The sequence below is a fragment of the Scleropages formosus genome, chromosome 25 (genome assembly GCF_900964775.1).
Source record: "Scleropages formosus chromosome 25, fSclFor1.1, whole genome shotgun sequence".
NCBI lineage: Eukaryota > Metazoa > Chordata > Actinopteri > Osteoglossiformes > Osteoglossidae > Scleropages > Scleropages formosus.
Window position 1 is genome coordinate 12,195,555 of NC_041830.1, and position 12,195 is coordinate 12,207,749.

Sequence of the window (12,195 nt, forward strand, 5' to 3'; positions counted from 1 at the left end):
CTGAGGGCCTTTCGTGAAACGCGTCTTGAATTCCCACCTTGGGGCGCTTGGAGACGACGTATACGGTCTGCGTCCATCGCCAATTCTCATGCGTATTTTCACGTGTAACATTTTTCCCTTCGCCTCCGTCTCGCACAGAACTTATAACCGTACAAGCGAATAGTTAGCAAGCTGGATGCACGGTAGATTAAAGTTATTTGTTTAGAGCGGATGCGGAGTTATTTGCCCATTTAGTCGACACTTTTTTCCCCTAAGCAATTTATAATATGAGGGTTCTATTTATAATTATTCGCCCATTTATACAGCTGGGATTTTTTTTTTTTTTCCTGAGCAGTTCAGAGAAAGTACCTTGCTCAAGGGTGTTACATCAGTAGGCCGAGATACAAACCTGGGAGTTTGAATATCGCTGAGGGTCGTATCCTTCGGCAGTCAGGAGACTGATAGTGCACGTGTGAAGCGTAGGTGAACATCTAGAAGGTATACTTTTTAGGGTTAGGGTGGATTTGTGCCCAGTAAAAGTTTTCATGTCAGGGTGGATGTATAGATTGTGTCCTTTAGGTTGGTTAACCCATGGATTACTACATTGCTGGGTGCAGAATTTTTAGTAAAGAGGGAAAAGTCATTCACCGGAATGAACTGCTGTAGAAAGAGAGAAGTGGAGGGTTTGTGGAAATCAGCACATGCAGGGCATGGAGGTTAGTGGGTGTTTATATGCATAAATGTGCGTAACTGACAGCTGAATGTGGCCAGGGTTTTAGTCTAATACTTTTCTCCGAGAATTTTAAAAAACCCCTACATTCGCACGGCATAGTAAATCGAGAGGGTGCGAAAGATAAAGCATGCATGTAAAAGAAGTGTTTGCGAAAAAGCCAAAATATACACACAAGATAACAAAAAGGTTCTATTTTTCAAATAACAGCTTGATGGCATCTCCTCAGCTTAATTTTAAACACTGTACATGTAAACTCACATTTTTCCCAGCCCATGAATGAAATAGGTTGGCAATAAAGGCTGGAACACTGAGCTCTGATTGGTCAGTACTGAGCTCTGATTGGTCAGTACTGAGCTCTGATTGGTCAGCATTGGGCTCTGATTGGTCAGCACTGAACTCTGATTGGTCCCACTGCTGGCAAACTACCTGAGAGCCGTCTATGGCCAATGAAGTTTTCAAAAAAAAGTCAGCTAGTAATACACAGTAATAGTAAATGGCTCAACCGTCTGTAACGCGATGAACCGGTGTATCTGTATCTAGAGTTATACTAAAAGGATGTCCTACTGCTGACACCGTTGCCCTCGATTTCACCACTTCTGATGTTCTGTTTCCAACACATCGAAGGATCAATAGCCTGTTTATTCCGTGACCCTGTCGCCACGGAAACAACCTCTGCGCTTTAGAGACTTCATTACAAGTGTTAATCAGCTATTTTAATTAGTGGCATCCCGGCACTGACTCAACACGGAGTGAATCACATTTCAGGAAGAGTTAAAGCTGCCTTTCTTCACCGTAGCAGTGACGAGCGTAACCGACTTCATCCGCATTCACCGCGTCGCATTAAATCCGGGGCGGAAGCTGGAGGAGTCATTGCGGCGGCGGGGTCGTCGTGTGCGCTGCCTGTTTTCGCTGAGAAATTAGCGCACGTGCTCGTCGGGTCAGTTATCTCCGGTGGGAAATAAATAGCTTGATGTTGCCAAAAAAGCCGGCTTTGGTAAACGACTTTAAAATGAGTTTGCCATTGGATGGCCGGACCCAGACAGGGGTTCGGTTTGCTGCCCATTCAGGGGGGCGGCGCATCGCGCACACCTGCTTCTCGGGCACAGAAGAGAAAGATGCGGGTCGAACCACTAAGCCGTGTGTGTGTGTGTGTAGGTTTCCATTCCAGCTGAGCACTTAAGCGCTTAATTGATCTAATTATTCCCCTAATTGGACTAATGTATCCATCGCCAAGCACAGAGGTTGTTCTCCGTTCAGAGAGGGCCGGATGAACGCGGCACACGCCATCTGTTTGCGAACGTGTCTAAACACCCGTGGTGTTTTTCTCTCTTTCTTTGGTTCTAACCCTTTATTTAGTTTCTATTCACGTTGGAACGAAAGTCCTCCCTGTAGAACTTCGTCGGGCCCCCCCCCCCCCCGCAGCAGCGCTTGAGCTCGAGCGCGCGACGATCCGACGTCTCGGGATTCGCGCCGCGGCCCCTCTGACGCCACGGCCTTCCTTCTGCCCCGCAGGCTCGCTTCTCCTACCTGCGCATGAAGTACCTCTTCTTCTCCTGGCTGGCGGTGTTCATCAGCAGCTGGGTGCTCTACGTGCAGTACTCCTCGTACACGGAGCTGTGTCGTGGGCACGAGTGCAAGAACACCATCGTAAGTACCCCACCCGTAAAGATCCCCGAAACCAACAGCTGTCGGTCGTGCAGACAGCCGTCACGAAGGTAACCGAAACGCGAAGCGTTTCCCCCGTTCGGCCGTTATCTCCAAACTGCGTTATCGGCTCCTTTTTGTGTTCTGAAAGGATTTTCGGAGCCGGATAAGGACCTCTGCCTGTTGATTGACATTATGATAAAACGCGGATTATTGGTCGCGAAACCCCGCAGGGCTCTTAACCGAACGGGACGTTCTCCCCTGCTTAAATTTCCTCCTTCTGCTGCGTCCGAGAACCGAACCGAACCCAGCGCGGCGGCGGCTCCGTCACCAGACGCGGCCGTGCTCCCCCCCGCTGCGGTCGCTTCCCGGTTAACCGCGTAGAGGCACGGAATCGACCGCGCTAGCGCTGCGATCACGCGCCTTTTCACTCCCTCGCCGCTGTCAGGGAGCACGCGCACCTCGGTGAGGAACACAACATCCAGTAGATACGAGACATCCGGGGGGAATCGAGAAGCGATACAGGCCTCCTCATGTGGGGATGTAACGCAAGACTTGTCTGCATGGGTATTGTTTCGAGAAGCTCCTAAAATAAGGCTCAAGTGGTGCCGTGGAGCCCCCTGCTGGAAGGAGAATGAACTCCACACGGTGTTCACAGCATTCATGGTGTTCCCTCTGCTCACCTTGAAGAACGTTGCGAGCGGAAGACGTCGGCTCGCTCTGGAGCTCAGGGTGCTGCTCCCGGGTGGCTTCCGAAAGCAGATGTTTAGTTTCGCTGTCACAGCTGTTGTGAGACCCATGCTGTCAGTGATCTACGCATCTTACCATCGTGGGGGTTTTATAGAGGAGGCCGGTGGAGATGCTAGATGGAGGAGGGTAGGGTTGGGTTGGGTTTTTTTTTTTTTAAAAAAAAAAAGCAATCACTGCTCTCCAGTTTCTGCTGGCAGGACGGTCCAGAGTGGAGCGCTCATCTGTGTCGTCCCTGTCAGTGTGATAAATACAGGAAGGGGGTGATTGACGGCTCCGCCTGCAGCAGCCTGTGTGACAAAGGAACGCTCTACATGGGGAAATGCCTGTCTGCCAAGCCAAACAACCAGGTGAGAGACCAGGTGCCAGACCAGGTGCCGACTGTCCTCGTGAATTCGGCCCTGTCCGCGTTTCCCACGTTCACCCACTCCACTGTCTGACTGGCTCCTTGTTTCAGGTTTACACTGGCAGCTGGGGGGATCTTGAGGGGGTCATCAAGTGCCAGATTGACGATATCTTGCATTACAACCTGGGGACCGAGATGGAGCCCAGGAAGGAGGCTGTGCTCTTCGACAAGCCCACCCGCGGAACCTCCGTTGAAAAGTTCAAGGAGATGGTCTTCAGTCATCTAAAGGTAAGGAAAATGTGCGAATTTCAGCCTTAACTGTAAGGAGAAAGGAGTGCTGGAATGTGCTGCCTGTTAGTGATTTCGAACAGGTGGGTCTTTAGCCGGGATTTAAAGGAGGGGTGTTTTCAAGAACCACAAAAATTCCTGTTACCGTGGAAAACGAGGTGAATTCTTGGCAACTCCGAAGGCCGTAGATTTGCTGTAGGTGAACAGACCAAATAGATGAGTGGATTTTGAGCAAGGACACCAGCTAAACACGTGCCTGTTACCTTGCTTCAGGAGAAAGTGGGTGAGCAGGCCAACCTTCAGGAGCTGGTGAGCCACGTGCTGTCCGTAGCCGACGGCAATAAGGACGGCCACATCTCCCTGCCGGAGGCCAAGTCAGCGTGGGCTCTGCTGCAGCTCAACGAGGTGCTGCTCATGATTGTCTTGCAGGACAAGGAGCACACGCCCAGGCTCATGGGTTTCTGCGGGGACCTGTACGTGACAGAGAAGGTGCAGTACACCTCGCTGTACGGCATCAGCGTCCCCTGGCTGCTTGAGCTCTGGATCCCTCGGGGGTTGCGGCGCAGCATGGAGCAGTGGTTCACGCCCTCGTGGCCGCGCAAAGCCAAGATCTCCATCGGCCTGCTGGAGTTCGTCGAAGACGTCTTCCACGGCCCCTTCGGCAACTTCCTCATGTGCGACGTGAGCGCCGCCAACTTCGGCTACAACGACAAGCACGACCTGAAGGCGGTGGACCTGCGACGAGTGGTGCCGGAGACGGTGCTCCGGCACGTCATGCGGGACCGCCGCTGCGAGGTGGACGACGACTGCATCTACGGCGCTGACTGCCAGACCTCCTGTGACCTCACTAAACGGCGCTGCACCACCGAGGTGGTCCAGCCCAACCTGGCCAAGGCCTGCCGGGCACTGAAGGACTACCTCCTGAGAGGGGCGCCTTCGGAGATCCGCGAGGAGCTGGAGAAGCAGCTCTATTCCTGCATGGCGCTCAAGGGCTCTGCGGACCAGATGGAGATGGAGCACTCGCTCATTCTGAACAACTTGAAAACCCTGCTGTGGAAGAAGATCTCCCACACTAAGGACTCGTAAGGGTTTCCTCTGCTGCACTAGGACTGACCACCCTTTCCCGCCCTCTTACTCTGGCCTTTGGGGGGGGAAAAAAAAAAAAAAACCACCGGGAACTCAAACGGTTTCTGGAGAAAAATGCTTTATATCCAAACTGAGAAGAAATCACATGACGTTTTTGTTTTCGTTTGTTCGTTGCCGTTTGTGGATTCGTGTACCGTGTACATTGAATATTAGGGATTTTGCTTTTGGTGCAAACTTTGTTGGGTTTTGTTCCTAAATTGTGCCATAAGGAAGCGACACTGCTGGAGGAGAGCTCAGCCTGGGGCGGGGTGCGAAAGGGTGCCTTCGGATGTAGCATAATGAAGATTCTCTTCCGCCGACTACGCCAGCGTGCAACGTTTTTTCACTTCTGAAGGAAGTTCCACTAATTACAGCATTTTAGTGCTGCTGTTGCCTCATTCATTTAAAACGTTTTGTTAATTCAAATATGAAGTATATGTAACATTTTAAGATTTTTAAACCACTATGTAGTACATTCTGTCCTGAAGGCCATTGCTGCTGTTTAAGAAAAAAAAAAAAAAAATGAATTGCAACAATCCAGGCATTAAGATGTTTACCATGTATGTTTGGAAATAGCATGAACAATTTGCACATTAAAAGACGTACGACACGATGTCTCTTTCCTGCTTATGTTGAGCCACATAGGAGAATTACATACGTAATTTAGTGAGCTTACATTAACTTGATTGTACTGTACAATTACACAGTTAAAAACAGTTGTCTCCAGTGAGGGAAGAAAATTTGTTTTAAATTGGATTAGATTTATTCTGCTTTTCTAAAGAATTTGTTCTCTTAAGACAACTACACTTGCAGAAGGTCATTTATTTTCATTATCAGTAGCTGTTTGGCCAGTGCTGGGCCACAGGGTCCAGAGGCATTGTGGGGCAGTCGATTGCAACTAGTCACACACAGAAAATTGGCAATTTGTCATCAGTTCACCTAAAACATGTCTTTGAACTGTAGGAGGAAACGAGAGCACTCTAGCATAAGGAACCATCATCTCATTTTAGATACTTAAGTCACTGATAAAATTGACCCAATCAATACAAGTTTCATATTTACTCATGTATTTGGTTCTGTAAACACTTCAACTAAAGCCCAGACGCATTTAAAATTCTCACAACTTTTATACGTTAAATTTTCCTCAACCATACATCTAATACCAGGTTACAGCACTGATAACAGTGCCCAAGGCAGCTGATACACTGGTGATTTTTAATTTGAAACATTAAATCCGTCTACTTTAAAATGAAAAATATGAAAAGGGTGCTAGTCATCCTATAAGCATGTGCAATGTTTGTCAAGTTGGCTACTTTTGACTTCATTAGGAACACAAAGCTTAAGTGAAATAGCTTGATTCACTTATTCACTGAGGTTTAGTAACATTCTTAGATATAGCAATAAATATAAAATGCGCTAAAACTTAACATTAAAGAAAATACTGATTTAAAATGACTGAAAATAAGTCTCCACAAACTCCTGTTCAGTGCCAATTACTGTTTACCCCGTAACTTGCATGATTTTTTTTTTTAATTTGCGGTACTTTGGAGATTCGGTGATGAGCTTTCAGCATCTGCTAGTGCAATTTTTGTCAAGTTCTTTCCTTTAAGTATTTTATACATGTAAAAAAAATTGAACTACAAAAGATATAAGATATAGAAGACATGAGTAATTAGTAAAGAATAATGAAGTAAAAGTATACTCCAGTATAAACAGTATCATAGTATCAGTGACTCAAGTACACACACAGGGACTGGAAATCATAACTCCAGTTACCTGTACCAGTAAAATTCATTACACTTGTTTTTCATTAAAACTCCACATATAGACAATACTTTTAACATACTCTGATATCAAGTTACACTGAACTTAAGCTAAATATTCAGTCCTGATTATTAAAGGGAGTTCATCACTTAAGCAGGTGCAATGTTCATCATCTTGCAGCTTTCAATTTCATTAGCTTTACTTTCTATGGCAACAGCATGCCTCTTACAGTGCTGAGAGAGTCACCAACACTGATAGGAGCTGAAAATGCTGGAATTGTTCCGTTTGAGTGTACCTTTACTATGATCTATGGCCTTGGCAGGTAAACATTACATTTTGCTTCCTAGAAAGCAAAATGATCCAAAAATATGCAACTGTTAGGACAAAATTAGAAAAAGTTCAACTTCAAGAGGTAAAGCTCCACTGTTCATAATTTAGACAATTTCTATTTATCGAAGACATTGATTTTAATGTGAATATTTCAAAAGCAGTAATTACTGCAGATTTGAAAATTTCGGCAAAAGGCAGGGACAGAACAGCATTGCTCTAATTTTTCCCCAGACATCACGCTGGTGCAAGAGTTTCAGATATGCGCCTCAAAGCAGCAAGGTGAAAAATACGCTTTTTGTCCCGCTGCAAAATTGTGGCCGAACCTCCGACACCCCGCACTGAATCACACTCTACGCCTGTAGTTTCGTACCATCAGCGTGCTCATTACACCCAGCTGGAAACCAAGTTTGTGACCTATGAACAGGGACAGAAGCTGCAACGTCTCAAAATGGATGTTTGTGACAATGACCTCACACACAAGCTGCACACCAGTACATTGAGAAAATTTGTTTTACTCAAATCACATCTGAAAATGGGGAAGTCTCACCCATACTGAGAAACAGATTTTAAATTGTCTTCAGGGAAATTCAGAATGTTGCACCATCACCTATTAAGTTCTTATTCATCTTGCACCTAGAAATCCCGAAAAGACAGTAGTCCATGTTTCTAGAATGGCTAAATAATCTTGAGCAGCTCAGAACACAGTGAAACAAGATTTAAGAAAAAGGGTTCTTAATGGAGAACAAGACTGACTTACCTGCAGGATACAGTGCTTGAACATCTTGTCACTGTTCCAGACCTTAAGACTACCTTATTCATGCATCAGAGTAAAATAAGCGCCACAACACATTTCAGAGTCTTTTCAATACATTTATTAGAACAAAGTGTTACTTTCTGCCGAGGCATTCGTGCAGGGAAGCAGCCTTTTAACTGTCAGCTGCCTCTTTTGCCTGAGCCCTCAGGAAGCTGGCCTTCTTCTGGGCAATGCGGTCCTTCCTCTGGGCCAGAGACATCTTGGCACGGTTCCACCTGCATGGGCAGCATTTCATCAACATTCACCAGTGCAACAGGCAGAACCAGTTACACAGCTCTGAAATTGCATTCTAATAGATGTCAAAATTACGTGTGTGATGGACAAAAACTGCCAGAGTCCAACAGCAAAACAAATACCTTGTCCTGCACAAAATTTGTAGCGGTCACATGAAATGCATTTTGAAATAAAGCATCCATATTCCAGTCAAGATTTTAAAGTGCACTGTTCAAGATCTTTCAAGCCACTTTCTCAAAGCTGCAAGTCAGAGTGGCAACTAACATTTCCACATATTTCTCAGACCTGATTATTCAATTAACCACATTACAAGCAAAACCCACCTCTTCTTCTTGACCTCCTTCTTGGGCTTCTTCTCATGGACTGGGTTCTCACGGATGGCTGCATGAGCCTTCTTGTACATTTCCTCAACCTGGAGAGGAAAAAGTCATGTACTTTAAATTGGCTCATCTATAGCAACATCATGTACTTTAAATTGGCTCATCTATAGCAACCGATTAAAGGCATATATTACCAAATTAGTTTTCTAAGCCTTCTGCTGACTGTCTTTCAAAACCTTTACCTACAACCTTATGCAGCCAGAAAGACTCACTAGATCACACCAGAAGGCAAATGTGGCTTAGCAATTCTGTCAAAAATCAAAAAAGTGAATACACAACAGTACTGTCTCACCAACACCCTAAAGAAAGTTGTTGTTTTACTTAAAAAAAACCAGTCATCTGAAATTCAAGTTGATGAAGTTGTGTGAGCCAAACATCTGACAAGCTGAAAGACCTTCCATTATTCAGGATCTTACTGACCACAAGATAATTGCTCCAAGTCACCATTAGTGACTTTCCAAGAAATTCATTTAAGTTTTTGTCTTTATTTCAGAAATTATTCATCTACCATTAAGGCGAAATATTACTTCTAGCATCTATCGCGCATCTGATGCTGAACATAGATGACTGGCTGGGATGTTCAGCAAAAAACCCACCATTTGTTCACAAAAGGCTTAAAAGATCAGAAAAATGTTCTGTAGACTAAGTTGAACTGTGCAATATATGCTTGAATTTTAAAAATCATTTGCAAAATGGACATCAAAAGCCATTTAACTAACACGCATTACGTACACAAGCTGCTCTCAGTCCCGTCTTGAAACAAGATTCCATCAGTGGTGCAAATGAAGGACCAACTACAATTTGCTCAGCCCCAAAGGCATCATCATCAAGCAGCTTTGTATTTGCATTCAATGGCCTGCAATTAACTTAATGTCACAGTAAGGAGAGAAACCATCAATGGCATCCTCACCGTGTCAGGGCTGACACCGTTCTTGATGAAGCGGGAGAACTGCTTTTTGTAAGCCTCCTCATCCTCCTCCATCAGGTAGCTCATGTACTCAGAGACATTGACGCCCATGATGTGCTTGCGATGAACCTCTGCATTGAACTCCTTGCTCTCAGAGTCGTAGCCAGGGAACCGTTTGGTGCTGGAGTATTAAGAGGAGTATAGAAAAGACCATCTGCCAAACATGCATGCATCAGGAGCACCTTCATAAATCCCGATGCAAGGGATAAATGATTTCCACGAAGACAAAGCCAAGAACACTAATCTACAGTAGGGCATTTTCACAAATACCCACTAAGGCTATTTTGGGTTGGGGGCATATACCCAATTCCAGCATCAGGAAGTGGGGAAAAATTTTACACTTAGCAACTGAAGAACTAGTCTGACTCCATCTAAAGCAACAGCATATGAAGAGGTAGAGCCCCACCCATTACCTGTGGGGAATGGACAGGCCGCCATCCACAGCACCCTTCAGAGCCCCAAACACCTTGTTTCCGGTGGTAGTTCGGGCCAGCCCAGCATCCAGATAGCAAGTGAAAGCTCCTGGCTGGCCGTCAATGCTCTCCACATTGAACTCGTCACCCGTCACCTCGACCTGGCCTTCGTAAATCTTGTCCAGGCCAAATTTGTTCAACAGCTAGGAGAGGTGAAAAAAAGTTGCTGAATAAAGCGTAAAGTGTAAGATTAACAACAGGCCCACAATGGCACATATCAGAAAGCCAAATAGTTTTAATAGTCTCAGTTCAACTGAAATAACCTTTTGATACATCAGCAGGTTACTTACATTAAAATACCAGGTCTAGTACATAACTGATGCTTCACACACAAGGAAATAAAGTCTGAAGCACTTAGGTTTTAAACAGATGTGCAAAGAACTGCTACTTATAAAACTTTCTAAAACCCATCTAACTTAAGAGGACATTTCTTTCCAACAATCAATAGCTTTACTAGACAAAGTCAGAAAAATTGGACAGCGAAAAGTAAGTCAGAGATGCAACTTCAAACCTTTTCACAGGAAATACAAAACAATCTAATCGATGCAAAGCCTATGAGAACGAAAAATGTGAAAATTTAAGCGAGAGGCCAAGTTTTACCCTGCGAGCCAGCAGCAGTCCAGTGCAATAGGCTGCAGCGTAGTTTGTCAGACCCACAGCTATGCCATACTTGGGCAGCTCATGCGAGTAGGCTGCGCAAACAATCATGTCTCCTTCGATCTTAGCATAGGCGATCTGCAACAGAGAAAAACTGTCAAGCCCATATAATGTGTAACATCCAGCTTCCATGAGATTTTCCGCAGTCCTCATTAATTTTAAACAGCGAAAGCTCACATGTAACGACCTAACTAACTCGAGGTAAGAGAAGCATTTTAGATACGTTTCTAAAAAAAGTCACCCAAGCCCCAACTACAAGCTTGTGGTACCATTTACAAGCATAAAATATCTTCTCTAAGGTGAACTAGGACTCAACTTTGTAGCATATGCAGTTTAGGACATGCACTTAGACACCTGAGAGGACCCTTTAAATACAACAGCTAACAACCATTCTCTGCACATGGCCAAAAGACTAACACCACATAAAAATCCAGCAAAAACACTTTTGCCCATTACTTAAGGAGCAACTTGGTTACAAACACCAGCGTTACACCATTTCAGTCCCTAATCGAGAAACTAACGCCACCTGGCAGACGATGTCCCTGTTGGAGAATCGCACGATCATCCTATACTTGGGTGTGTTGTACTTGTTCTTGTCTTGAATGACCAGGCGCTTGCGGGCATAGTAGTCAGTCTTCCCCTCTGAAGAGAAAACAACACAAATGTCATTATAACAACCCCCAGCAGAGCATCTCTGACATTCCTATACAACACCACACTCAACTGAACAGTTTCTTTTATTGATGCACTGTGTTACCCGGGCACCTCACAGCACTACCTGATATGTATTTTCAACAGGTCTTAAGAACTGCCATACATCAGTATACATATATTATACATTACATGCATGTAATTGACCAGAAGGGAGTAAAAATCTCATACGGGTGCATTTTACCTCGCCTTCGCCTAAATTTCACCTGGTACCGCTTGAAGTAGGCCTTGTTTTTGACAACTTTAACGAACCCCTGGGGAAAAAGAAAGATCACATTTAAAGCTAAGACTAAAACCAATGTTACACACACGATATACAGAAACATGTGTCTCACATAAGTGCAATGCTTTTTATTTGGAGTGGCACAAGTTCAGAAGTTAAACTCATATTAGGTTGTGAAACTTGTGGGTCACTGTAACAGTTCCCGAATAAAAACATTGCACTACTTAAAATTAAATGACCAGAAAAGAGTCAGACGCACATCATTAAAAAAAAATTTGATTAATTAGACTCAATAATGAAATGTTTCACTAGCGCCAGCATGGCGAGGGAGGTTTCTCGGACAGAGACAAACTCAGGTTTAAAATTACGAGGGGATTGCTGGACAATATTACACCGGAAACAAGAGTTTGGTGAGAAAAGAACGAGAAAAATGCATAAGACATGAGGGAAAGATCTAAAAAATAACGGACAACGACAGAGGAATCGTTACAAAGGTGCTGAAAAACACAACGCAGCAGAGAGGCGCCCGCAGCCGCTAGGCCACGTTGGAACAGAGCCTCAAGTCAGAGCAAATCTTACATCATCCGCTCACTTAAAACCAACATCGCTTCAACAGCGAAGGTGAAACACATTAATAACGTCTAAACAGTTCACATCGGTGGATATTACTGAGATTTACTAACCATTTCGCAGACTTTTGATATCAACTAGTCTGGAGACTAAAGTCTACAGACTAGGACTAGGACTCCGCTGCACTGGGAAAAGGAAGTTCGTTCTGCG

The 12,195-nt window shown here is 44.8% G+C and overlaps 2 protein-coding genes and 1 non-coding gene across 4 annotated transcripts in view; 1 reads left to right on the top strand and 2 right to left on the bottom strand.

The window, feature by feature from the left end:
• The window catches only part of dipk1aa (divergent protein kinase domain 1Aa), a 33,196-nt gene extending 27,721 nt beyond the window's left edge, over nt 1-5,475 (top strand). For both annotated transcript variants that reach the window (XM_018731311.2, XM_018731312.2), the window contains 4 exons: nt 2,225-2,359; nt 3,346-3,453; nt 3,561-3,737; nt 4,011-5,475. In XM_018731311.2, the coding sequence (XP_018586827.1) occupies nt 2,225-2,359; nt 3,346-3,453; nt 3,561-3,737; nt 4,011-4,823 (1,233 nt within the window). In that variant the 3' untranslated portion in view covers nt 4,824-5,475. The remainder of the gene's footprint in view (nt 1-2,224; nt 2,360-3,345; nt 3,454-3,560; nt 3,738-4,010) is intronic.
• Nucleotides 5,476-7,810: 2,335 nt separating this feature from the next.
• Nucleotides 7,811-12,195, bottom strand: rpl5a (ribosomal protein L5a). The gene is made up of 8 exons (XM_018730761.1): nt 12,099-12,195; nt 11,377-11,446; nt 11,008-11,123; nt 10,425-10,559; nt 9,765-9,967; nt 9,295-9,472; nt 8,328-8,416; nt 7,811-7,985 (listed from the first exon to the last, which is right to left on the bottom strand). Exons 1-8 carry the CDS (start codon nt 12,099-12,101, stop codon nt 7,883-7,885), a joined length of 897 nt encoding a protein of 298 aa, XP_018586277.1. The 5' UTR covers nt 12,102-12,195; the 3' UTR covers nt 7,811-7,882.
• On the bottom strand, nt 9,121-9,216 carry LOC114909525 (small nucleolar RNA SNORD21). The gene has a single exon (XR_003797352.1). It is a non-coding gene; the product is annotated as a small nucleolar RNA SNORD21 (small nucleolar RNA).